The sequence below is a fragment of the Peromyscus eremicus genome, chromosome 11 (genome assembly GCF_949786415.1).
Source record: "Peromyscus eremicus chromosome 11, PerEre_H2_v1, whole genome shotgun sequence".
Lineage (NCBI taxonomy): Eukaryota > Metazoa > Chordata > Mammalia > Rodentia > Cricetidae > Peromyscus > Peromyscus eremicus.
Genome location: NC_081427.1, coordinates 11,629,184 through 11,656,878, shown reverse-complemented (window position 1 = coordinate 11,656,878; position 27,695 = coordinate 11,629,184). Strand labels below are relative to the sequence as shown.

Genomic DNA, 27,695 nt, shown 5'->3' with positions numbered 1-27,695 from the left:
TGTGTATCTTCAGGTTTGCCTTAAACTAACTGGTGATGACCCTCTACCTCAGCATGCCAAGCTAGCAGTGTTTTCTGTCCTATTAATGGAACCTCCTTGTAAGTCACGTTATGGACATAAAGACAGTATGTAGTTTTGCCCTAACTGCACATGGTCTTGTGGCCTTGGGAGGTGCTGGAATATACAGACTGTGGAAGGCTGCTATGGGAAAGTCGTATTCCATGCATGGCGCGGTGAGAGTCTCTGGCGATGCGGTTGCTTTGGGGTCACCCATGCTCTTTAAGTAGTACAATAACCTCTGGTTCCCCAAGGTGGGCTTCGGAGCAATCGCTTTTGGGTTGTCACTGGTGCCCTATCTTGACAGGAGCCCGTATGTGTCTCTATCTCCCCGGGGAAAGGGCTCACACAATAAACACACTACCTCTGTACCTCTCAGAGCACAGACCAGGAGGGAGGAGGAGGTACAGATGAGAAGAATCTGGAATGGACTGGATTTGTTCAATCATTTAAAAAGGGTTTTCTGGGGTGTTTGTTTGTTTTTTTGTTATTTTGGGTTTTTTTTGTTGTTGTTTGTTTTTTGTTTGTTTGTTTGTTTTGACAGGGTTTCACTATGCTGCCTAGGCTAACCTTTAACTCCTGGGCTCAAGTGTTCTTCTTATCCCAGACTCAAGTAGCTGGGACCATCAGTTACACCTGAGCCTGACTTCCTGGTTATGACCATCTATGATAGTACAGCATATACTTGGAAGGAGTTCTTCCAAGAGGTAATTCTAGAAGGATGCTCACTCAGGAGGCTGCCAGGAGCATGATGAAGATCTAATGGTGTGGCCTTCTTCATGAAAGTAGATATGCACAGCCATGTACCTCATTGTGATGGATAACTCAATTCCGACAATCTGACAGCTGGGCAAACTGGACGGGTGAGGCAGAAAAGGGGTCTGAGAACATCCTGCTCTGAACAACTTCCATGGCTGTGAATTACCCTATTTGAACAAGCATGGGGCAGCAAACACCATTAGCTTTCCATAAAAACGAAAGTGTAGGGTTAAAAGAGAACACTGCCAAGAAGTAAGACAGTTATCCATATTTAATGCAAATAACTGTTCCATGAGGGCTACTTGACAGGAAACAGAGGAAATGGAGATGTGTAGTACGCGATTGTCAGCAAAGATGGCAAAGGTATCATTCAAGCTAACAATGCCAAAGGTCAGGGCAGCAGTAGCTAACACCTGTGTGCTGGGTAAGCCTGCAACAACGAATCCCACTCCCCATCCCGTCCTTTGAATGGGATCTATGGCCCAGACCAGCTCTCCTTGACCACATCCTTTCCTACCATTCCAAACTGCTTCTGTACAGAAACGATGGGAAATTAACCACTAAGCCACTCCCCAGCCATTCCCCTGTGACCCAATTCCCTGGGTGTCTGCAACAGTCTGGCCAATGTTCTTGCAAGGAGTCTCTTCCAGGAGGGCTGCCGGCAGGAACCATAGTCATTCTGTGTCTCCATTGGGAAAGTTCGGTACTTCTTTTTCACACAATAATCACTAAGGCTTTTCCCTTACCCAGGACAAAATTGATGGGATGGCTAACTGGCTCGTTATATTCTTACAGATTATTTTCAACTGCACAAATCTGTCTTCAGTTACTATCTTTCTAAAATGCTGTTCTGGTTTGTTTCGCTCATTGTGTCTCAGCTTACCACCCTGCTTAACATGACAAAAACTTGTTACCGATCTCTTGAGTTCTAGAGAAGCATTTTCGGTTTTGCTACCCTACTGTCAACACGTTTGTTTTGATTAATCTTTCTGGGTTTTAGCTTTGGTGTCTCAAGTGAAACCTACACAGAGATTTCCTGTTTTCATTAACAGGTCCAAACCAGTACAAGTCAACAAGAAATATTTCACCTTAGTGGCAATATCTGTTTTTGTGGAATATTAATAGGAGTATTGGTGTGTGACTGGGAAACATGTTCTCCTCCTGATATTCAACCTAATATTCTGAAAATGATGGCTTAAACAGGAGAGCTCAGAATTATGGATACTTCCCACATAATATGTGCTGCTTTCAAATGCAGGTACATTATGTACTTGGTGCCAGACCAGATAGATGGACCCGGAAGCTCTTCAGAAGGGCTTCCTTCTTGGTACCTTCCCCTAGCCTACACAGTTCCAGCCATTACTCTCACACAAAGGTCTCAAACAGCCAGGGAAAGAGACCACCCTGCTGCTGTTTCCTCTGGGGAGAAGAGGGGCCTCTGTTAGAAAATGCGTTGGAGAAGAACTTGTACTTTCACCTTGTGGTACTCATTCCCTCATAAGGCCTCTAAGGAGAGCTCAAACCTCTTCTCCCCGATTTAAAGAAAAAAAAAAGTAGTAAAAATATCAGAATGCTCACTGCTGAGGCATTTTATTACATGATCTCCAGAGGCCTCAAAAATACAGTCAGAAACAGTAGAGTAGGTGAAAAGTACAAATCACAGAACTGCTGCAAGTATTGTGAACTCACCAGACCTGTACTAAATGATGTCCACAGGGAGAATATTCGGTCTGTGAGAACACAGTCTGCAGTACGACTCTCCAAACTGCCAGTCCACCACAGACAACCCACTTAACTCAGGTGACTCCTGAGAGATGGAAATCTGAACCTGCCTGAACCATGCACAGAGACTGGGACTAACGTCAAAGAAGAAAAGAGGGAGGTCTGACCCCAGGACAACCACAGGGGTTGACTGTAGGCCACCTTCAGGATGCTCGTGCACTAATTATACACAGGTACCTTCATCCCCAGGACTCACACATTGCTATCCTAATTTCCACTGGTTTCAGGGCAAGGGCATGTGTTAATTATTGTCCTAGGTATATCACACTCTGCATGCTCCCCAGTTTGAGTCCTCTTCAGCTGCGGACAGAACAGGCTGAGGGCCCCAACTTACCCTATTTTCTACCACCAAAGTCACAAAAAGATGCTGATTACTCAGAAATGAACAGCCATAAAAGTCCACCTGACACATTGCTAAGCACCTACTATATACCATCGGAGGCATCACCTACCTTAGAGGAACAATAGCCACATTGAAAACAGAATCAGTATTATTCTCACAGGTCAACAAAAGTGAGAGGGAGTGGAGAGGACAGCAACGCTCACTCCAAGTGTCAGCACAGCAGAGTGAGTGGCCGAGAGCTCCACTGAGAGCATCAGGTCACAGTCAGAAGCCAGAGCGCCGCCGCGCCCCCACCCCCACCCCGGGGGGAACCAGGGCCAGCACTCCGCAAAGGGCATGGGCACCCACCTGCTGCACATCCTGCTGGAAGACACAGAGCTGCAGCCTCTGGTGCAGCCGCACCTTGCGGTGCTGCCAGATGTTCTCGAGCTGACGCTGGTGGTGCAGCACCTCGTGGATGACATCCAGGACATGGTGCACAGCCTTGGAGTAGTTGGCGGAGGCTGTGAGGGAATCTGAGCTGCCGGGAGTCAGGGGACGCTGGAGCTTGTCAAGGAGAGACTTCCCGTCCTGGCTCACCTGTTGGCAGCACATGGGAGAGATTATTCAGCATGCACGCTTTGCCCAGACTGCATGCAGACCCTGTGATCAGGTGCACGTGTGCATACACACAGCCACATGCAATCACAGGTAGACAGAATAAAATGCAAAACCATCCATCAATTATCCCATGACATCATAGAACCAAACATGATAAAATACCAAGTTAAAATAAAGTAAACCTGCAATAGCATAAAGACAAACAACGCTCTCAATCTGCCCATGAAACAGGAATCAACAGACCCACTTGCTTTGGAGGGTAACTGTGAACTCAAGCTCAAAGTAAGAACCTCCTCTTGAGTTATTATGAGCAAATACAACAGGTCATCACAATTCTGGTGCTGGATCTAAAACCTCAGTCAGAACCAGTGATTGATTAACACCAGGTAAAAAGTAACCTTTTTGATGGACCCAAAGAGCAACTTTATTTTACAAAATTAAAACAAAACTAAAAATGCCATTCTACTTAGTATATTAACTTTAAAAAAGTAATTCTGATTGGAACACCACTACGGTGTTATACTGCGGCAGTTAATTATCAAATTGCAATTAAATGAAAGCATTTAGACTATCCACAGAAATAAGAAAAGGGGCAGTGGATGTGGAAAATAAGCAATATGTGTTTTTCCAATTTGGGATTCTTCAGATTACGAATAATTATGCCAGAGGCAGCAGGAAAAGAAATGCCACCTGATGAGAAAACATGGTGGATTAAGTATGGACGACAGGGTGCCTGAAGGAACCCTCTCAAGACCTTCCTTCCTGCTCAACACTCTGAAACCTGAAACCACTTGGAGTTCTGTTAAGGGAACTGACAACAGCCTAGTGCCAACTGACACGGGATACAGCAGACCTTGAAGAGACCGCTCACCCAGGACCAGCACAGCACAGTGCTGCACCAGAAAGCTCTGGAACCGGCTCTCCTCTGACCTGTCCCGAACTGTAGCCGTGCAACATCGTAACAAAACACAGTGGTTTTCCTGGCCGGCATTGAGGCCTCTGTGGGGACTGTGGACTGTTCTTATAAAGGCTTGGGAGTCTGCAACTCATCTGACACAAGCTGATGGCACAACTTCACTGACAGTGACTGGGTCAGAAAGAACCCTGTTAACCACAGATAGTGCCAGCTGAAACAAAACAGGGTAAGACCAGCCAGGAGACCTGCTGCCCCGGAAGCCACCCTGTGCCAGTCTGTGTGCCGGCTCTGTAGTGACTCGGGGGAGACCTGGATTTCCTAAGCTAGACGGGAGGAGGCTGGGCACTCACTCGTCTAAGGATGGATCGGCACACAGTGAGGAACTGCCCCTTCCCCTTTCTGGTCCATTTGCAGACTACTGATCTTTCCAGGAACACGATGACCACGCTCTCAGAGCAGAAGACACTATATTTTGAGACACAACTAACTCAAGAACACCACATCCCCCTGTCAATTCCTCCTCAGGATGTACTTCCCTGATGGAAGGCATCTCTAGTGCCGTCTTTAGTGGCTGTATTCACAACAGGTTTACATGTGTGGCCAGTCTGAATGTCTAATCTCTTCTAGGGTAGATGCAGAAACTGGGATGTTTATAAACTGAAATATGTTTGATCATCAATCACCTTTCTAGTGTGTCTAACCGACTCCAGCATACACACTGCTTCTGTGCATGTAAACTCTACAGAGAAGATTAAATTACCTACACACTTTATCTCGGGTGAGTCAGGAGCACTGATTCCGCTGCACCCTCGGGTGCTTCATCTCTTGGGACTCAATAGTTGCTCCAAATGACTGACTTCTCACTGAACTGGCCCTAGAAAGAATTCCTAAGCTCCAGCTTGTCACTTAGTACAATGTAGCGGTGACCTGATCTCAGCAGCAGTAGCTTCAGCAGGAACTCTGAGACTGAGTCCCTCCCTCCCTGCTGGAAAGGATAGCACAAACCGAGTTCCTGAAGCAAGTCCACCCACGTCGATTCCACAGACCTTTACAGGAACAATTCTACTCCAGTTAGCTGGCACAGATTTGCTACTCAAAAAGTGGTATTTAAGCATATTAAGCAACATCACATCATGTATATTTATATAACTTTGAGCAAAATTTTTGTATTTTTTGGAAATACAGTAACAAAGGAAAAAGTACATTACAATTTTTATAAATACTGCAGCTGTCCCATATTGAAAGATTTTAAATGATACACAATAACCAGAAGAAAATTAATGACAGAAGGTGGTCACATGTGCAGGAGCAGACAGACAAACAAAACAAAAACAAGACATTTTAAATATTCAAAGAGGTAACATGAAGCTGGTGTTGTTCAGTGAGTGGTGTACTCTGAATATCCTCAACTACAGAAGCAAGCGATGTTTATGCTGCTTCTAGGAGCCACCCAGGACCTTTCTAGCAGCCACCCTGCTGCCCAAGGCAGAGCACCTGCGAGAAGAAAGTCAGACTTCCTTATCAAAGGGCAAGAGTTTCCACGATCGGAACATGGGGCTATGGGACTTGATAGGCAATCAAATCACATTTTATAAAGATTAACATTCTATTAATATATGCATGAACAAATACGTTTTAATATCTACATGAACTGGGAAAATGCAAGAACTGACAAATGCAAACTATAACTAAAGACAAATTTAAGTTTACTATATCAAAGGTGTGTTTGTTCCTAACATTCAGGAGGAAATTTGTATAAACTCTCTACTAGTATGCTTCCTTAGTAGCTCCCAACGACTGAGACAGCACACTCTATTATGTGGATCCTGGTGAGCTGCCCTAAAACCACGCCCCAGGAACCTCCTGGGGCTGGCCTAGCCTAGTTCTAACACTTGGTTCTCTGCATTTCTCAGCAAGTCAGATTCTGAAGATGCTTCACTTGCTCAAAGAGACACATCTGGACTTCACTGCTGAAGGCTGTAAGACCAACGGTGAACCAAAGAGCAAACAGACACTACCCTGAGAAGAGTCAGAGAGGCCTGGAGGGATGGTGTCCATCCACAAGTGTTAGGAAACGACAGGCCAGAGACATAAGAAAAAAGGGGCAAAATACCCAAAACCACTCAACCTAACCTCAAACATCGGCACTCTTCATAGCTTTGTGAAATGAAAGTACCATCTGCAGGGACACGAGGCCACCGATATATTCTCTGACTCTTTCAAAAGTCTGCCAAGGGCATGACTTCACTGATATCTCTGTCTGACTACGATGTGCACAGGAGGAACACAGGCATGATATGAATAAGACAAAGTAAAGCAGGTGCCTGAGCTTTGAGAAAGCATCAGAAGGCTTCCCACAGTGAAGAGACAAATGAAGATGTTGTCCTTGAATGAAAAAGTAAAGTGGAGACAGCAAAGGAGACAGTGAGGCCGAGAAGGAAGCACCCATGAGAGGCAGCAGCTTACGGACATTGCAGCCTACAGTACCCTGGAGCTGCAGACCCAAGGCTCTTGAGAAAGGACAAAGGAGACAGGCGGTGGTGACACATGCCTTTAATCCCAGCACTCAGGAGGCAGAGCCAGGCAGATCACTGTGAGTTCAAGGCCAGCCTGATCTACAGAGAGATCCAGGACAGGCACCAAAGCTACACAGAGAAACCTTGTCTCAGAAACCAAAACCAAAAACAAACAAACAAAAAAAGACAAAGAACTGTTTCTCAACCAGTGGCTTCTAAATCAAGTGCACGGCAATCCCTCCGCCACAGAAGAAATCCCAGAGTGGAGGTCTGCTACCTCTTGAGGTGTAGCACAAGAAGCTACTCCTTGCTTGCTAAACCAAGTTTGCAAACTCTGGTTGGGGGTGGGGTAGAGGGGATAAGCACTTTAAAAAAAAAAATCAGAGCAGTCCAGTCTTCCTCATTTTCTGTCTGGGAGAAAATGCAGAGCAAAGGTAGTGAGGGGTGGTAGCCCTTGGCTTCCTAAAGAGTGGCTAGCCGAGAAGTAGGAAACAGAGACGTCACACTACCCATTTGGGAGACAGCAGGGACACAAAGTGAACACATCGGTTGACAAACAAAACACAAGGAAAGTAGGTTTCTTGCTGCCTAGTGAGGGATTTATGAGCGCTGAGGAGAAATGGTGCCAAGGCCCCTGGTGGAACTGGAGTGGAGAAACAGGTCAGCATTTGTATTTGTAAAATACAGGTAGAAACAGACACAGGGAGAATTTTATATGTACATGTCCAAGTGTGCATATGGAGGGGTGGGTGGATGGGTGGATGGATGGGTGTGGGGGGGTTGGATGGATGGATGGATGAATAAACGTATGAGTAGATGAATGCATAGGGTGTGTATGTTTGTATGTGTGTATGTGAATGGTGGGTGAGTGGTGTGCAGACAGATACATGCACCTCCACATACATGTGTGTTATACTCTTAACTGTGCTTACAGAGCATAGAAGCATTGACACCTCATAAGCAAACAAGCATTCTGGCCTTACTTTCTAAATCGTACATAACAATACAAGGGTCTACTTTGCTAGTTGAGATGGCTGACCCCAGGAGCAAGCAGGGATGGTACAAGAAGATCTTGGAGCATCTTGTGATGCTAGTGCTCAAAGGACAAGGGCATAGCTAATGGCCAGAGGCCAAATCTGGACAGTGGAGGCATCAAAACAGAGAAACAGGTATAACCCACTGAGTACAGCTTCTATAGGAGAAAGAGGGAGAGTGCCTCTTCCTCAAGATGGAAAAACCACTCACAAGCACAGAAAAAACAATGGAAAGCGAGGACTGTTACTGAACCACACAAATGTGGCAGCAGTACTCTGTGGATGCTGGGATTTGGGACAAAGTATGATGAGGACAGAGACTGGTATGCTGCATCACCATCACCCTGTGGTGTTACAGGGCAACTGTGTGGGCTCCTGAAAGTGACATCACCATGGAAACCCACCAGGAGGGCATGCCATAAGAAGAGAGAAGTGGGGGATTGCCTGGGCCTGGCAACAGAGTCTGGCTAAGAATGAAAATTTTGTACTTTTAAAGACCATCCAAGACATAAAAGGCAGGAAAAGAGATGGCCAAGACATATTAATGTGATATTTGACAGTGTCTAGGACCAGAAAAGTAGGAGACCATGAATAGGTCTACGGAAAGGGTGTCTGTACTGAGAGAGGGGCAGTGGAGAGAGCAGATTGTGTTACGTGTTAAACATGGGCAGGTCTGGGTCCAGGAACGTGGGAGGGAGGTGCCATTCTACTACTTTTCAATTGGTCGTACACGATTTTATAATTCACAGGCAAAAGAATTGTCATGTTTTCTGAAAATCTTTTCAGTTGAGTTCAAACTGCTGTCTTCTTGAGTTTATAGTTCTGTTGTTAACATATTCTTAGGCTAAAAATACAGTTTAAGACCTCAGCTTGGGAGGCTCTTTCTACCCATCAAATTATTTTGAATTATTAGTGCCAATTTACATTGCAACAAAACTACACCATAGGTAACGTGTGCTCCAAGTCAAGATGCCCATTTTAGAGGATGTGGAAAATAATTAGAGATTCTGTATGTAGCTAGGAGTGCCAACATCTGTCAGGTCCAAGTGAGTCTGGTGTACGCCATGCCTTTTCTCAGCTGGTCCCATAAGCAGAGCTTCACCAGCTGGCTGAGAAAAAAGGCTGCTTGATACCTTCTCAGTCTGGGAAGGGCGGGGTGTACAGCTGCCTGGGGCAGGTCCACCATGGCCATCAGAGAGCAGTGTGGGAGAAAGACTCATGTCAGAGTAGGTGACTGAAGGCTTCCTCGTGAGTATTAGGGTCATCACTTTCTTCATTACACATCAGGACTAGCTGCTGCGCAGAAACAGCACACTAGGGAAGGAACCTGATGACTTTTGACAATCACATAATCCTCATGAGTCAGTGTGACTTAAAGATGAAAACTTCTTCCAGGTTTCAGTTGGACTGTACTAGACTAGCACTCGTGTAAGCAGCTCCTAGTACACTGAACAACTAACTAGCTGTGCATGCTCAACTAAGAAATACAGAATCAGCGTTCCAGAGAAAACAGAAAATAGTACTCAAAAAAAAAAAAAAAAATGACACACTTGTTAGGCAAAAGGGTAAGTGTGCCAGAAAGCAGACTGGACTGCACCTGAACTGAGAACAGCAGTGCTCTGCATGTCCGTTTAACCTGCCCACGGACATCAACTTCTGTCCTCAGGTTCCTGCTCTGTTTGAGCTCCTGCTCTGACTTCCTTCAGTGAACAGAGATGAATACAGGAGTGTAGGCCCAATAAACCCTGTCCTCCCCAAGCTGCTTTCGGTTGTGGTGTTTCACGACAGCACTAGTAACCCTAAGACACCACCTATCTTCACGGCCAGGCAAACAAGACACGGGCAAGGACAACACTCTGCAACCCATCTGCGGCTGGGTCCTCCCCGGGCGGGCGTGGCATGATAGAGAGGTGACCGAGCCTGTTAGATGGGAATATGCCGCTATCCCACTCTACCAGCTGACCTGGCAACAAGTCTGTCACCTCGGTATCTCAGGGACAGTGACAGTACACACCTCAGAACTGTGAGCAGCAAATCTGTCTAAAATCTGTACCACAAAGCATGGTACACAAGGCACAGCAGAGGGCTGGGTGTGCTGGTGCACACCTTTAATCCTAGCACTTGGGAGGCAGAGGCAGGTGAGTTCCAGGACAGCCAGGGCAGGCAGAGAAACTCTGTCTCAAAAAAAAAGAAGTTGGCAGCAGAAAATGAGGCAGGGGCGCGACAAGTACATAATGTAGGACCTTAAAACTCACAAAGAAAATGTCACACTTCGTGCCTGGTCCTCCATGGTCTCATGTCTTCAATGTTCCCCAGCTGTTGTACCGTTTGGATGCTCTGGAATCTGGAGGTGGGCTTGGAACGTAGAAGTAGGTCACCAGGACTAGGTGTCTGAAGGTTAACTTGGTCTGATTCCTCTGTCTCCCTGTTTCTTGTGAGGAGCCCTGAGCCCTGAACTCATGAGTCAAAACAGACTTAGGTTGCTTCTGTTGGGTACTGTGGTCACACCTATACGGAAGTAACTAACACACTGGGGTGTCTAGGACAGCAAGCTCGACACTTGGCAAACAGTGAATGTTTTACAATCCAGAGCAGGCGAATGAAGCACGGGTCCCTTCCTCTCTAACAAGTTTCATTCATGAAGATTAAATGGAATTTGACTGGACTATATAGCACACAAATGCAGATTTCCCAAACACACGTAGAAAGAAGGCTGGCACTTTGATTATTTAACAGACAAAAATATAGGCACCCCATTTCCAAAAGTCTCAAGCCATGCGAAAACTGCCTTCCGGCCACCACAGGCTTTCCTCTCCGCCGTCGCCCCTACCTAACGGAATCCAAATGCTGGGTGAATAAACAGTTTAACAGAACACAGAGCTTTGCCTGAGCTTCCCAAACTTCCATTTGCAGCTTGAGAGCCATCATTTAAAACCATCGATGCCTTGCACTCGGAGTAAAACTCACCCTTACCTCAGAATAAGCGAGGGTGATGTGCTCGTAGATCCCCTGGTGATGATGAATGGCGTCTTCCAGGTCCTGCAGCTCGGAGGGAAGGTCGACCTCACCACAGGCCTTACACCACGAGTCCACATTGCTCATGTACTTGGAGGTTAAAAGAAAAAAAGATTATTTCTATCAACCACTAATCATTTAGGTTGAAAGGCAGACATTCTTCAACACGGTTTTGATGGGTGGTGTAGCTGAGGGAGAATGTAAGCAAATAACAACGTAGTTGGAGATCACTGCAAAATGGCTGTTCTGATTCTCCACTGGGATGTGGGTTTGCGCTCCACCCGCAGAGGCTGGGTGAGCGGCTGCTGGTGCAAGCAGCTGCAGTTAACGGGACCCTTGATGTGTGCTGCTCAAGGCCCCAGAGCAACACTGTCTGGCCTTGTCTGTCTGTCCTCTCCTGACTGGCTTTCCCAGTCCACAATGAAATCCTGTCTTCTACCTCCCTTGTACCCCAGCAAGGGTGAACATCAAGCCCACTCTTCCCCACTCTCCTCTCAGGCCCAAGAGGGCTCAGCAGCAGGTGGGCTTCATGGGGGTGGGGGGTGGAGTGCCGGTTTGCAGCTTTACTTTTCCTCTTGCATCCTTACAGGAAAGACCAAGGTTCTTGAACTACTCAGCTCAGGCTGAGAAGACAGCCTGCCTACTCTCCAGGCTTTCAGGAGAAACGTCAGGAGGAGATTGGTGAGGTAGCCTGGAATGTTCAGCTTGGAATGCTGACTGCTGTTCCAAGGCCACCTCACTCCTTCCCCTACCCCCACCATCCACCTCCAGCACTCATCAATAGTGATAAATCACTGTGAAATTTCCTAGGGAGATGCTATCAGAATCCTTCACAGTTAAGTGTCAAAAGAAAGCACAGAAGGCCCAATTAAAGAGGCTAATTCAATTAAGCCAAATAGATGGCAACCCAGATGATGGGTTTAACCTCTGTGAGGCCAGTCCCTCACAGGCCTATGCTCAGCAGGAAAGGCAGAGGGTAGGCGGCTGGGAGAGGGAAGGCAGTGTAACTCTCGGGACAAGGAGAGCAACCTTCAAGTTATTCACAGTATACAGGAGCTTCAGAGAGACAAGTCACCCACGTACTGACTGCTCATGGCATCCTCTGTACATGCAAATCTCAGGGTCTGAAGTCAGGTCGCCCAGCAGTGACACCAGACAGCCTGTGGTTTCTGGTGTCTTCAGGCATCCTTTAACCACCATGAGAACCACTGACTATTGCCATCACCACTTCTATGCAGTCTCCTAACGCTCTCAAGGCAATCGAAGTCATAGTAAGATTACTCCAGACCTCTCCTCCCACACATACAGACACACACAAGCACCACCCTCCCCCGGCGTATTTTAAGTGTTTCTTGGGTAGCGTGTTCTATAAATGCCAATCAGGACAGTCAGGCCGGATGCTGCTGAGTAATCTTCAGCGCTGTTTCACTCTCTTCCTCTGTGCACTTAGTACCAATTAATAAGTCATTGGAAACCCTCTTCCAATATGCATTGGCTGCGTCAGCCACCTTTATTTATAAGTCATCAGGTCCAAGCCAGCAATTAATTAGCTCATAGACAAGAGCCACTGCCAAGCACCCCAAACATAGACTTACAGTGAGACGCTTCTCATGGCACACTGCATTAATTAGATGCTACCCTAGTTCACAGTTTAATGGGGAGCAGTGCCGGAGGCCACCCCATCAAATCTCTGTGCATTCATTCATCTCCAGTTTTTGAAACAACTAAAATCAGTACAGGACTGGATCCACCCAGGAGATTCCTGAAATAACAAAATACTTAAGTTGTTTTTCAAGAAAAACTTCTAGGTTTGACTCAAAGAGAGTTTGCAATGGGCTTTTCAAGAACGGACATGCAGAGGAAGCCAGATCAACTTGAGCAACGGCCTTCTCATGGCACTGGGTCAAAATCCTCCCCACAAGACAGAACTCCTTCAGGGAAGAAACATGATACCGGTGAAGAGGCACACAGACACCCATTCCTGGCAGAGGAACCTAGAAGCTCCCATCCAATCCACAGCAGGCTCTCCCTGGCCCCTCCTCTGTAGAAGTCTCCCAGTAGCCTGCTGGATGGCTATAATAATAATAATAAAAAGTTCTTTCTTTATGCACAACCTGATGCCATGTTTCAGTTTCTATGTACCTCAGGTAGAGGCCACACTCATTAGCGGGATGCATAGGCCTGACCGGGACCCCCAGCACAGGGAAAGGCAGAGCTTGTAACACTGAAGAAACCTCGTTTTTAAGATGTCTTTTTTTCCCCCCAGAATTTATTTATTATGTGCTTTGGTTGTAGTTCCATCTTGTCTAGGTCATTATCCCTTATTCCTCCTGGACAACATTTGATAGTCATTCCTATTGTATATAGTTTTGTATTAGGTTAGAATTTTCTTATTTAGACATAAGTGGGAGACGTACTGGGTAGCTGTTCCAGCTTTGACCTTGAAACACTGCCCCTAGTGTGGCAGCAAGTAACTGCTTATGACCTGCCCCTGGGGCATGGCCTAGATGAGACTCCTTATGCGAACATGCTTGCTCTATTGGCTCTTCGTGGACCTGTAGGCTAGATTACAGACCAAGTCAGAGTTCTCCAGAGAACTATGCTGGACTGCACCTCATCTCTCTCAGATTCTGTACCTGGCCCTTAGTGGCTGTAAGTTGCCCCTGAAATAAACCTCTTTTAATTACCAGATAAATTACGTGGAATTGCCTCGCTAATTGCTGTTGTAGGTGCCAGATCCACTGGAACTGGAGTTATTGACAGTTATGAGCTGTCATATGGGTGCTGGGAATTGAACCCTGGGCCTCTGGAAGAGCAGGTAATGTTCTTAGCTGCTGAGAGCTCTCTTACTTGAGCCAACCCAAGATGTCTCTTTTTCAGTAATCCTGAACAGAAGCTGAAAAGGAGTTACCTCAGATACTCTGCAAAGTTGAGTGTAATGAGTAAGGGGGAAATGGCTGACAGCTTCAGAATGAGGCCTTGAATAATTCCTTAGCAGACTAACTTACTCTAAGCGTGTACCTTGGAGCTAGGGTCCTCCAAGCAATTATTTCCAAACCACCCCTCCCTCAACATCCCCTTCCCCACCTCCTGACGACTCTGCCTCGCACAGGCGGTGGAGGAGACAGAGAGGGACTGAAATGTCCTAGACTGTAAACTATCCGATTATTACTCAGAGGGATTTCTCCTCCTGAGAAAAACCAAGTGGTTGACAATGAGGCAAACACACTTGAGCACAAACCTCAGGGTTCCTTTCTCTGTCTCATCTCACTTTGCTTTCGTTTCTAGATAATAACTGAATTCTATAATAATAGAATACTTTTCTCTCCTCTGGCCATGGAAATCACAGGGCATGTGAGCGCTTCCATGCATGGACCATGAATCTAGCTCACAGGCACCAATACAGAAATCTGGAGAAAACAGTTAGCAAGTTTGACATGAACCAAACATGCCGGTGATCACTCTGCACACCACCAGCCTACTTCTTAATATGCTACTGTTTCCAGACATAGCTTTTACCCTAAATCCTTCCCACTCCATGAGAATATTGTTATTACCACAAACCAAGAATTAAGTCTTGACTCTGAAGAAAAGCATTTGCAAAAAAGATTTACTTAAAAAAATAAAGTTAATATGGGAATATTGCATATTCTTTGTCTGCTTCCAAAGGGATACTTTAGTGGTAGTCTATTCTTTTCAATTATTTAACTCAGACCCATGCCTAAATCACCCAAATGTATATTCCATAAGAGGACAATCATGTATAAATCATTGTCCTTTGTTTTATACATTTGTGTGTGTGTGTTCAGGTGTGTATGTGTGTGTTCAGGTGTGTGTGTGTATTCAGGTGTGTCTGTTCGTTCAGGTGTGTGTTTGTGTGTGACTGCAAGTACCACAGTGTTGTGATATTTTATTTGTGCTCTAATAAATGAAGCTTGCATGGAGATCCGAGGAAAAAGCCAGCCACCATATCAAACATAGAAGTCAGGCAATGGTAGCACACGCCTTTAATCCTAGCATTTGGAATGCAGAGATTCGTCCGGATGTCTATGAGTTTAAGGTCACATTGGGAACAGAGCCAGGTATGGTGGTACACGCCTTTAATTCTCAGTGCTAGTCAACCATAGAGGTCTGGAGGTCTGTACAGACAGACAGGAAGTGATAGAGCTGGACAGAAAGAGGAAGTGATGTAGCTGAGCAGAGAGAGGAAGTGAGATGGCAGAGACAGTAAAGATATAGACCGGAGTATACAGGAAATAACCCTCTCTTTGGCTGAGGATTTCTAGTGGTAAGAACATGACTGGCTTCTTTCTGCTTCCCTGATTTCTCAATTTTTACCCCAATATCTGGCTCGGGTTTTTATGAATAAGACGGTTTAGCACTTCATCTTACACCACAGTGCGGACACTGGTCCTTGCTCTCCGGGGCTCCTGTTGTTCAGCCTTGCACCCATCGGGCTGGCTAGCCTGCAGGCTGCTGAGGACCCCCCCCCCCCGAATCTGCACCTCTGCTCTTACCACAGGAGTTGTGGGATCAAAGAGATGCACTAATGCATAATCAATCCAGCTTTACACGAATGCTGGGGCTTGAACTCAGGTCCTCATGCTTACGTGGCACATGCTTTACCCAATGAACCATCCCCTAGCCTAATAAAAACACACGTCACTTTAAGTGAATGCTGCCTCTTTATATGTTAATGAGAAGTGTAGTTTTATATGAATATTAATGTAAGTGCAGAGCAGCTATTCTGATGAGGACTGACTCAAGCCACAGACCTCCATGCAAGGCCCAGGCTTAGGAGCATGGGCAAATCCTGCTGTGCCAACTGTCTGGACCGTTATGTCTCTGGCCCCATCGATTCCACCAGGCTGACTGAAGGACGAAATGATCTTTAGCCTAATTTCATTTTGTTAAGAGCTGTGCAAACATCCAAAAACTACAAAACCACTGGTGGTTAATTTATTTTTGACTGTTAAAGCACAGAAAGCCATTCAAGCCGTAGACGAGACAAGGCAATCCTGTTCTAGCTCGCTCTACACGTGACGGCTCAGCACTAACAGTGCCGCAGCCGTGGAAACACGTGTCTGTGGTCTAGCCGCACAGTTGCCGGCCACATGTGCACGGCAACACGGACACAGTGAACAATTCAATTTTCCTTTAATTCATACTTATTTTCATTATGATTCTATTACTTAATTTCATTTAACCTTAAGTGGCTTCAAAAGCCACATGTGGTGACAAGCTAGCCATGGGACACGAGCTCTATTCTTAACACTAAAACTCAAGAGATTTTAAAATATAGTAAAAATCAAGTCACTTTAATTTGTTGTTTAAAAATATAATTCCAAAAATACTTGCTATGAAATCTTCCTGAAACAAAGGGTCGGAGGACATGCCACATGACCCAGCTAAGTAAAGGCAGGCCCCTGGACGGTATCTACCATAAAGTCACTAACACTGGAGGCCCATCTTCCTGTCTATTACAAATTGACGCTGACTCCTGACCATCCGTGGAGACCCGGGATGAGAGAACGATGGTGACATCTTTGGAAAACATGACATCTGTGAAGCACGATTCTCGAGGACTTAGAGTCACTGGTAAACACCAATGCAAGAGTTCATGGGGACGAAGGTGGGGTACTAAGCATTCGCTGAGGCACGTAACCCTCACAGAGAAACCGGCTTCCATCAGCAAGGCAGTTAGTGGGCCACGCATTTGAGCACTGTGTCCCCTAATCAGATTTAAGTTCCTCGTGAAAATCCTGGATGGGAGTCAAAGAGGGAACTGAGATGAAAACCTAACTCATAGTGTCCACTTTTCTGGTCCTCTCTGGATGTGCTATGAGACAGCGTAAGCACAAAGAGAAGGCAGAGCCCACCTGCAGAGCCCACCTACCCGACTTAGCCTTATTCGCTGTAGTTTGCCCCGTGTTGTAAGAACTCCTTGGCTGTTTCTGCTGTTGGGTGAGGGGAAGAACATAAGCAAACCCTTGCAGAAGTCCCCTACTGCTCCTCCTGCACATGCCGGGTGTCTGGGCACAGGTCTCACCAAGGGCCAGAACTCAGGCAGTGCCCGTTCTTCTCCAGCCCTTCCTAAGCTAACTGTGCCTCCTCTCTGGTCAGTGCAGAGACCTGGGGCACTGTGAAGCCCAGACAGGATCCCATGAATTTCCCTCCAGGAACACAGTCTTCCGGTTTATAAATTACAATCATTCATTTCACCCAAACAAGAATACCTCTGGCTCTTTCAACTTTGCTGCAAGTCTGAAATGTTTATTAGTAGAACATGGGTGAAGAAATGTCCCCATAGTATGCATATTTCTAGATTATTTTTAAGTAAGTCAGAGCAGCAACTGATCTGGGTTTATTCACAGTTCTGAATCCCTCCATACAGACTCTAGACTGTCTCCCATGACTGCAAGTCAGGTGCCCTGCTCCTTGCTGTGGAATATGATTTTAACTGTGCAAAGATGTGTTACATTTGTTTATGCTGTGGAATATTACTTTAACTGTGCAAAGATGTGTTACATTTGTTTATGCTATGGAATATGATGGTTACATTTGTTTATGCTGCACTTATTTAACGATGTAAGTATGTATTACATTTGTTCATGCTGCATTTGTTTAGTTATGTAAAGATGTGTTGCATTTGTTTCGCCTTGCCTACCTAAGGCACCTGATTGGCCAACAGCTAGGCAGGAGAGGGATGGGTGAGGCTGGTGGGCAGAGAGAATAAATCCTCTCGTTTAGGAGGAGAAATCTGGGCTCCAGAGGAGAAAGAGGAAGATGAGAGGAAGAGAGAACAAGAGACAGGCCCGGAGCGAGAAGCCAGGCAGCCGTCAGCCTGCCAGACATAGAGACAGCAAGAAAGGAAGGAGAGGTGAAAAGCCCAGAGGCAGAAGGTAGATAAACGAAACAGATTAAAAGTTAAAAGAACTAGCCAGAAATGAGCTTAAGCTAGGCTGAGCATTCAGAACTAATAAGTCTCCATGTCATGATTTGGGAGCTGGTTAGTGGCCTAAAAGAAACAGCTTGGTACAGCTCCTAGTGTTCCTATCGTCTCCGTACATTTCTGGAGCCTCCCATCCCCAACAGCAATTCATCACCTCTTGGCTTAGTGAGCTGCTACTGCCACACAGCATGGCTCTTCAAGATGAGGCAGGTAAGACATACATCTGCCTTTCTTCAGCAATGATGTCAGGTGTTCAAGTGCATCTGCTCTGCACCCTAAGGAGCCAAGGTAGCCACAGGGTCACGGAGAGCATGCTAGTTCATGCTGAAGAAGAAGCCTGCTACTTTAAACCACGTTCCATGTGTGGGTTTGTTTACCCTTGGTCATACAAACGGTTAAGTGCTCAGTTAGTAAGACATCCCAACAGTGAAATCTGAAGGCCTCACTCATCGCTTTCATGTGATGCCATTAGGATTTTTTTTCCTGTTTATATTCCACTAGCTTCTTTCCTTGCTTCACACTTTAAAGGTTTCTAGGGTTGAGATCATTGCTAATTACTATCTTGTGCAACACAAGACTGCCTTGCTGAAACCCTGGGCAAGCCGGGGCCTCTGCTTAGTTTTATTGACAACTTCTCTCATCCACAGAGACTGCTTTGAGACAAAAAGAAACTTTGTCCTTCTCAGAACCAGCATGCAAATCCTTACAACGGCAGTCTTCTCCCTTCAAAAGAGAGAAAGCTACACCAACATTACATCTTCCTTTTAAATAAGTCACTACCTACCTCTGCCCCGACAGTCTTCACAGCGAAAGGTCCCTGCACAGTACATCAGGGACCTTTGCAAAGTTCTTTCATTGATGGCACGCTCCCTGCAATACCGTCAGAGTCACAAAGCAATCTCTCACTTTTTGCTGCCTTCCCAGAGTCTATTCAGACAGGTGTGCCTGAGCTGAGGTGTGAGGCACTGGATCCGCAAACCCTCTCTTAAACAAGATTCTGTCAAACAGCACCTCAGCCCGTGAAGCCAATGTGAAGTCAGGATCTACAACCCTTAGTAATGGCGGCAAACCGCCGGCCCAAAAGCCATTCCCACTCAGCCCTGGCTGGTGCGGCCTCCCTGTGGCTGCAGAAGGCCAAAAGGCTGGACCAGTCTTTCGCCATCTTTGCAGCGGGGTACCAGTAAGCTTACCAATCCTGGACAGAGAAAGTGAATGGGCAGGGCGCTGGTGGGGAGGGCCCCCTTGAAGTACTCTTTCCCTGACAAGAAACACAAGGACACCCACTGCCACCTCTGCCAAGATGGGACACTGCCAATTGAGAGACTAGGCTTGAAGCCAGGTGGACCTCTTCGAACCATCGTGGAAGGCTCAGCCAGCTGCAGAGATGCACAGCTGGCGGGGCTACCAAGAACTGGGAGCCCCTCCACAGCACCCTGATGGAGAAGCTTGTGAGAGGCATTCTACGGCCTGCAGCATTCCGATGAAGGGAATAAAGGGTGATAAGGATGGGGGGAGGGAGTAATAGAGAGAGGATGGGGTGAGAACAGCAGCTACTGCTCACTATTACAGGAGAAACACTGTTAGTGAGAAAATCTGAAATCGGAAACTTCTGAGCTACACAAAAACAACCTTTGAAAACAAAACAGTTTTCCGAGTAAGGGTGTTTAAGCATACAGTCTTTAGCAGAACCCTGACCCCTTTCCCACATACTTCAGGTCAGAGAGACACAACTTGTGTTATCATACACCAGACACACACAGGGCACGGGGACAGTGGCCGTTTTCATGCTCTGAAACAATCCTCCCAAGCAAGTTTGTGGGGACTTTTTGTTATTTTACAAAGGGAAAGGGAAAAAACACCACCACCCTGAAAAACAAAAAACGAAGTCGGGCATGGTGGACACCTCTGTAACCCCAGCATTGGCGGTATGGGCGCGGGGTCTCGCCAGCATGAAGCAGGCTGTGCGACACAGCCAGCCCCAGGCCAGCCTGAACCACACACAGAGCCCCTATCTCAGATGCAAAATGAATAAGCAAGCCAACAAACGCAAAGAGCTGAAATGTGCAACTACCTAAGCGTGCACAGCGACAGACAGACAGCACGGATTTCACCTTGAGGCTGAGAGACGGCAGAGCTCACAGTAAACCTTGTATGAAGACCCCTAAGTTACACAAGACGACTAGGGGGAGGCATGTTCCGGCTCTTGCCTTGTGGGCTGGGGTTTACAGGTACTGACCTTTTCAGCCTTCTGGTGAAAGATGGAGGACATGTCCAACAAGGTGCTGCGCTCGTCCAAGGCTGCGGCAAATGCCTTCCACTCCTGCTCCAACTGATTTGCAATCTGCTTAATCTGCTGAGAGGCGTAGTGGCCTGACTCCACCAAGCGATTGGCCACTGACATTATGCGGTTTATATTTACATACACGTTCTGCAGAGGAGGCAGAGAGAGAGGCTCACTGGAGGATGCAGACAGGAGAGTCCTTCCTAAGAAGCCCAGAGAGCCTTTGTGGTCAGCCTACTAACAGTTCCCTAGTTCTAAAAGCAGAATCACCTGGCGTCCTACGTCAAGTATCTCACTCTCTGGATTTCCATACGCCCTGAGTTGGATTCCAAATTCTGCTTTTAAAACTGTAATACTATCAATCAACTCACTAAAAGGCATAATTGTTAGGCACAAAGCAACCAAACACACAAGGGGGTCCACACAAATAGCCTATTACTCACTCCTTGGCTTCCAACCCTGGCAAGGATCCAGATGGCAGGGCCGCTCACAAATAATCCCAAAAAAATTGAAGGAACCAGACTAGAACCCAGGGATTGACAAATAGATACTGAGCAACCGAGGCTGTTTGTGTGAGGACAAGCTCTCCTTTCTGCACAAACCCAAGCCATCTTTTGTGCCCACAGAAAACCTCCCTCAAATGGGCCCACTCTCCCCCAGGAGCGTGAATCAAGGTATAGGAGGAATGGTGCTGCGCTGAGACTCAGTCACGCTCCTCTGCTCTGTTGAGCTGGAGTCTGTCAGTTGACAGAAAGCAATCAGCATACGGGACTTTAAAAACGAAACCGAACCTGCTTTTTCCTTTTTGCACGATCTTACGTGGTTGTGGCTTTCTAAATTCCACTCTGTTTTTAGTTCATCGTCACAATCAAGGGGGGAGGAGGGAGGACATGGAAGTGGAGGCCCACAGTCAACAAATTCCAGATTATTCATGTATTTTTATTTTTGTGACCTTGTCATGTTCTGGTCTGGCTTCTGCTATTCACTCTTAATTTAGTCTGCCCAGTCCCTTCTTTGGCGCTCTTCTCTGCCTTCCCACCCCTGTGAGCCACATCCCCTCCTGCGGTGCAGCAGCCTCCTCCCTGGCGCAGGTCACCTGAGTCCTAGCCCTAACCTACAGCGCTCTCTCCTTTGGTCTTTCCCTGCACCCTCTTCTGTTGATCCTTCCTACTACCACCCAACCAGAACCTGGTGGAGCTGCTTCCACACGGGGTTGAGAGGCCAGACAAGTCCACCCCACATTCCTTTACAGAGGCTCACAGACCTTGCAGGTCCAAAGCAGCAGCAGAGGCAGAGGGTACTTCGGAGGCTGTGACGGCAGGTGAGAAGATGCTTCCTGGTTTGTGTGGGTCTATTTAATGCTGAACTAGCTTCCTTCAAATGAAAAGCAAGGTGCTGGGGATCTGGGGTGTCTCCCGAAGACTCACACACGGAGCATTTGCTAAGCTTTGGCCCCACCCAGCTGATGGCACTACCAGGCGATGGGTCTAGCTACAGGAAGTGGGTGTGCCTCCGCAGGGTCTACTGGGACCCCGGCTCCCTTCGCTTTGTCTGCTCCCTGGTTCCCTTGAGGCAACCCTGACTCTCACACTTCCTGCCTTAGAATTATCAGTGTCAGAAGTAAGAGCCAAGCAAGTGTGGGCTGAAAGCTCTGAAACGGAGGCTTGTTTCTTCTCTGCTCTGGCTGTGGGTATCAGATACTCTGTCACATGGGGAAACTGAGGCTTGTATCTTCTCTGCTCTGGCTGTGGGTCTCACATACTCGTCTCCATGGGGAGAGACTCAGGAGTGACACCTTCCACATCCATCTACATTCCCCCTCCTGTCCTTTATCTCTCTCCCTTATCTCCTAAAATGGCTGGATTTGTGTGGCGGCCCAAATTACTCAGGGTCCAAGAATCTGTGCTTGCTTTACCCAGCAGGGCTGCATAAGGGGATGGTTTGACCAGAGGCGTGGTTACCAGGTATTTGGAAGGGTCTGCACTTGGCTGTATCTAGCAAGGGGGAGGTCTTTGCCTCACCCCTGGGCATTGCTATAAAAGGTCCTTTTGAATAAAGTTCTGGGCTGTTGGGTATTGACCCAGGTCCTCCCAAAGCTATCCTGTGTTTCTGTCTCTCTTCTATCATTCTACCTGACATTTTCTTAACCCTCTCTCCTCAAGAGTACCCTGGAAAAAGTGGGGGAAGGTCCCGCACAGATTTGCTAATGCTGTTTTCTCTGAATCCTTAAGATGTCTTTCAGGAGAGTACATGCCGAGGCTCTTGGTTAGAACTGTTAGAATGAGAGAAGAGCAGGGCCACTGAAATGGTCCTCCTGGGGGACCACGGACAGAGATCATCCACAGACTCGATTCCATAGTCAGCATTTTCCTGTCCACTGAAACAGTCCTCCTGGGGGACCACGGACAGAGATCATCCACAGACTCGATTCCATAGTCAGCTTTTTCCTGTCCACTGAAACAGTCCTCCTGGGGGACCACGGACAGAGATCATCCACAGACTCGATTCCATAGTCAGCATTTTCCTGTCCACTGAAACAGTCCTCCTGGGGGACCACGGACAGAGATCATCCACAGACTCGATTCCATAGTCAGCTTTTTCCTGTCCACTGAAACAGTCCTCCTGGGGGACCACGGACAGAGATCATCCACAGACTCGATTCCATAGTCAGCATTTTCCTGTCCACTGAAACAGTCCTCCTGGGGGACCACGGACAGAGATCATCCACAGACTCGATTCCATAGTCAGCTTTTTCCTGTCCACTGAAACAGTCCTCCTGGGGGACCACGGACAGAGATCATCCACAGACTCGATTCCATAGTCAGCATTTTCCTGTCCACTGAAACAGTCCTCCTGGGGGACCACGGACGGAGATCATCCACAGACTCGATTCCATAGTCAGCATTTTCCTGTCCACTGAAACAGTCCTCCTGGGGGACCAAGGATGGAGATCATCCACAGACTCGATTCCATAGTCAGCATTTTCCTGTCCACTGAAACAGTCCTCCTGGGGGACTATGGATAAAGATCATCCACAGACTTGATTCCATAGTCAGCATTTTCCTGTCCACTGAAACAGTCCTCCTGGGGGACTATGGATAAAGATCATCCACAGACTTGATTCCATAGTCAGCATTTTCCTGTCCACTGAAACAGTCCTCCTGGGGGACCAAGGATGGAGATCACCCACAGACTTGATTCCATAGTCAGCTTTTTCCTGTCCACTGAAACAGTCCTCCTGGGGGACCAAGGATGGAGATCACCCACAGACTTGATTCCATAGTCAGCTTTTTCCTGTCCACTGAAATGGTCCTCTTGAGGGACCAAGGATGGAGATCATCCACAGACTCAATTACATAGTCCTTCATCATTTTCATTTCCTGAGCAGACTATACCAGTCTTTGTGTTTCTCATTCCCCATGACTCCATCATTTTTCAGCACAACCAGGGCATGGTGATCCACAAAGGCCCACAGAGCCTGTACCGTCTGGCCATGTGCCATCCCTACTACAAGTACTCATGCCTTGACTTTATCCTCAAGCTTGTATGTTATGCTTGCCTGAGCGTCATTCTTGGTATTCCCTAATAGGGTTCCTTTAGAGACTGACGACTTATGTACTTGTATTTAGTCTTTCATTCTTTAAGGTTCCTCAAAACACTTCAGGCAGTAGGAGTAAGGACTGAAAGCCAGTGGGCCTCGTCTGGCATGCATGATGGCTGATGACGCGTGGAGGTGTCAGAAGGAGGGACAGGAAAGGTCCAGAAAGCTCCCAAACTGCTGTCCACAGCACAACAGTGATCATATCCTAACTGAAGTTTAATTGAGAAAAGTAACACAAATGTACTGTAGAAAATAAGAAAAACGCTTACATCTAAAGGAAGATAGGAAATGAGGTGGGGGAAGGAGAGAAGGGACATCACCCATACCTTTAGGAGTTCCTTACCTACTTTAATTAGGTAACATTAAAGGTGTCCATTATGATTGCTTGGGCACTAACTACATCTTGAAAGCCATGCCAAAGTGTTTTATATATACAGAGTAAATAACACAGTATATCAAAGAAAGACAATGTACTCACTTCAGAGATTAGGCAACTCAGGGTCAAAGAGGCCAAACAGATTGTCCAAAATCACACAAGAAATAAAAGTGACAATTATCACCTTTATACCCCGTCACTCTGAAGGCCCCACACAGCCTGGGTGAGGTGTGAGGCCTCCAGCCACTAACTGGCTCCCATTTTCCCCAGGTTCTGACAACAGCTTACCATACAGTTCATAGCAAAATGATTGTGCTGCGTCTGAAGCTCCATTGCATGAGGGTGGCTGGTCCCAATCTCCGTGTAGCTGTTTAGAAACAGGCCTTTGTTGTGTGTAATCCAGTCAAACATCTACCAGAAGAGAAAAGACAACTTGGAGTCACTGCAGAAAGAGAAAGGGCTATGGCGGTGGGGCGGGGTGGGGTGGGGAGGCTTGCTTCTCTGAGATCTCCCTGAACTTGCAGGAGTTTAAGCCTCTGAGAGCAAGCAAGAGCTTCTTAGGCAGCCGATCCCCAAGAAAGTCTTGTCTCATGGGGAGGAACTCGGCCGGCTCCCTCAACCTAACAGAAGCACCTGTCTTCTGTGCTCAGGCCCCTTCTTCTAGAAAGCAGCCTGTGTGTCATGTTGCTCTCCCTAAAGACACAGGCTGAAACCAGGGTGTTGGGGTCTCTCTGCATTCGGATCTGTGCAGATTACTAACAGCTGAAACAGTACACTCTCTCATGCAAGACAGACACAGAAACCTGACAACACTAACCAAAATATTTCCGAGGACTTGAGAGTTTTAAGACTAGGCATCATGTAAGCCAGTGATACCGATTGTCACCCAGTATCTAAAAGTCCTTTTAGCATCCTGGATCAAAAACTTCTAATGTAGTTTTTTACTTTACAGTATGTTTACCAGTCCATGGTAAAACCAAACTCAATGACCCCAAGTTAAGAGTGATTGCTTCACCAGCGTCCATGGTTTGCAAGCCACTCCTGTTTGCAAGTGTCCTTTTCTTTCACATTGCAAAGAACACGTTATCAGGTAATGAACCAGCATTCACTGTGACCAGTTGGGGTCTCTAGCACACAAGAATGAAACATGAGAACATCGAACGTTATTGCCCGCATCACCTAGTAACTCATCTTTAATGGCATCACTCACCTTTTGTTATAAAGGACACGGGATAGGTCTGAATAGGCTTTGCTGGCTTTGTTGGAGAAGAGGGCAGCTATCAGAAAATCTATACATAATCACTGCTTTTAAGAACACAATCATGCAATGTGTCCTTTTAAAAAAAAATCATTCTTGCCTGCTTTTCAGGCGCTCCTCATCAGACCATTGGCCGTTTCCACTCCGACTTTCTAAAATAGCACTGTATTTCTCTGTGAATAAAACTAGACTTAAGGATGGCCTCCAAATGGCCTTTGCTGTGGGATGAACACTGGAACTACAGACCTATCCCTTTCCTCCTCCTCTGTTCCTCACGTTACCACATCAGTCTTAGCTGGGAGACCCCGTGACCCAGCAGCTCCCCTCTGTCAGGCTGGCATGCCCCTCCCGGCTTTTACCTTCTCAGCGTCCTGTTCAAACAGCCGCAGCTGGAAGCACTGGTCCAGCTTCAGCTTCCGCACGTGCCACATCTGATGCAGATGCTGCCGGGTGGAGTGCAGCCTGTCCAGCATGGTGGACACCTTGGGCAAGAGGTTCTGCAGGTCCGCATTGCCCGAGCCCGAGTTCTTTTTGGGAAAACTGTCACTGCTCTGAATCCGCTGAAGCAGCTTCTGCCCTTCTAAGTCCAGGTCCTCTATGGGAGCCTTAATCACCTTCTTCTTCAGCTGCGAGTGCTCCTCGATCATGTTCCGAGCCCCCTCGAGGTCCTGAGGCAACTCCTTCTTTGCAAGGATATCCTGAAGTTCCTCTAGCCGGGACAGCATATGGGCTGCGTTGCTAATGTAGTCCTCAAAAGCTACTCTGATTTCAATCCATTCTTCGTGGTTGTATTCCAGGCAGCCATCAAACTCGGGAGTTAGCTGGGAAGGATCAACTACTTTGGTAAGGCCTTCTAAAGAGACCATATTTGTCTTAAGGGAAAAAAAATTATGTATGAGAAGCTGAACCAATTTTATGAGGTCATATCATCCTGTAACTTACAGTGGTCACACACAGGTTTTCAAAGTTAAAAAGCAACCTGCTCATGGAAAACCCAGCCTGTGTCTGGTTCTGTCTCCCCAGAACAAATATAGAGGTGAAGGGGCGCCATCAGCATGATGGAAAACTCTATGAAAGTGACACTCTAGTGGGAATGCCTAGCGGCACAGAATTGTGAATTTCACAAGCCCCAAATCAACCAGATTCCACTTACGAATGAGAAGAGGAACTAAATCTTAAGCTCAATAAGACCTCAGGCTTCACAAGAGAGCTGGTGAAAGTGATTTCATAGAGTAAAGACACGGGGAATACCGCCTTCCCTGTGACAGCTTGCTACAGTCAGTCCTGTGCAGTCCAAATGCTGTACACAGTCTGCCCTGCACCCCACTTTAACACCAATGAAACTTGGGTTTATTACAGTCTAGTCAAGAACTCTCGACTTCACCTGATGTATCGGAAGGGGAAGCAGACCGATGCTGATAAGATGCCTCAAGAAAAACATGAGGTTGAGGTGATAAGATGCAAAGGAGAAGGAGCTGGCCTAGAACTGAAGGATAAACAGTCTGGCTAACGCCCCCATCACCAGCCAGAAGCCTAGAACTGACATCTCTGTGCTGGCTGGTATAAGAAATAGCACAAGGCAACCAGGCTGGAGAGAGCAGTTCGAGCCTGAGCTGCCTTTGGCCTGCAGTGGTACAGGAGGCTTGTGCCTATCATCTGCTGGACCATCAGTAACCTCCATGCAGGCAGCCACACAGAGAGGCTGATAACCATGCAGAGACAACCAGGTCAGGAAGAAAACAGGCAGGCACCTTCAGGAGCCCAGAGTAAGAGACTAGTAACCGAGATTAGTAAACCCTTCTATGTGTGCAAACTACTACTTTACTTAGAACATGTATAATTAAAATACACCACACTTTGAATTTTCCACTAAGCAAATATCTAAGACCTAATAAATTGTCTTTCAAAATTATTACTTACTATAAATGAGGATAAAAGTGTACTTTATGCTTCACTTAAACCACTTCAAAGTAGTTTCAAATTTAAATTAAAATCAAATTCCAGTTCCAGATAGGAAAATCAGCACAATAGAAAGACATTTTAAAATCAAGTAGTGCACACAAGGAGATATTTTACGAAGTGCAGCAACTGACATCTCTTCACTATGTAACATTATTTACCTTAAAACATGACTCCTGTACACTGAAACCTAATACTCGGGCAGACATGGCAGAAACAGCAAGCTCTTCCACCAGGAACGGTTAT

At 46.7% G+C, this 27,695-nt stretch overlaps 1 protein-coding gene across 2 annotated transcripts in view; it reads right to left on the bottom strand.

The window, feature by feature from the left end:
* The window catches only part of Trio (trio Rho guanine nucleotide exchange factor), a 310,438-nt gene that overhangs the window by 158,920 nt on the left and 123,823 nt on the right, over nt 1-27,695 (bottom strand). For both annotated transcript variants that reach the window (XM_059276653.1, XM_059276654.1), the window contains exons 5-9: nt 25,850-26,362; nt 24,521-24,643; nt 20,211-20,402; nt 10,981-11,112; nt 3,290-3,520 (exon numbers count right to left, since the gene is read on the bottom strand). In XM_059276653.1, coding sequence (XP_059132636.1) covers nt 3,290-3,520; nt 10,981-11,112; nt 20,211-20,402; nt 24,521-24,643; nt 25,850-26,362 — 1,191 coding nt within the window. The remainder of the gene's footprint in view (nt 1-3,289; nt 3,521-10,980; nt 11,113-20,210; nt 20,403-24,520; nt 24,644-25,849; nt 26,363-27,695) is intronic.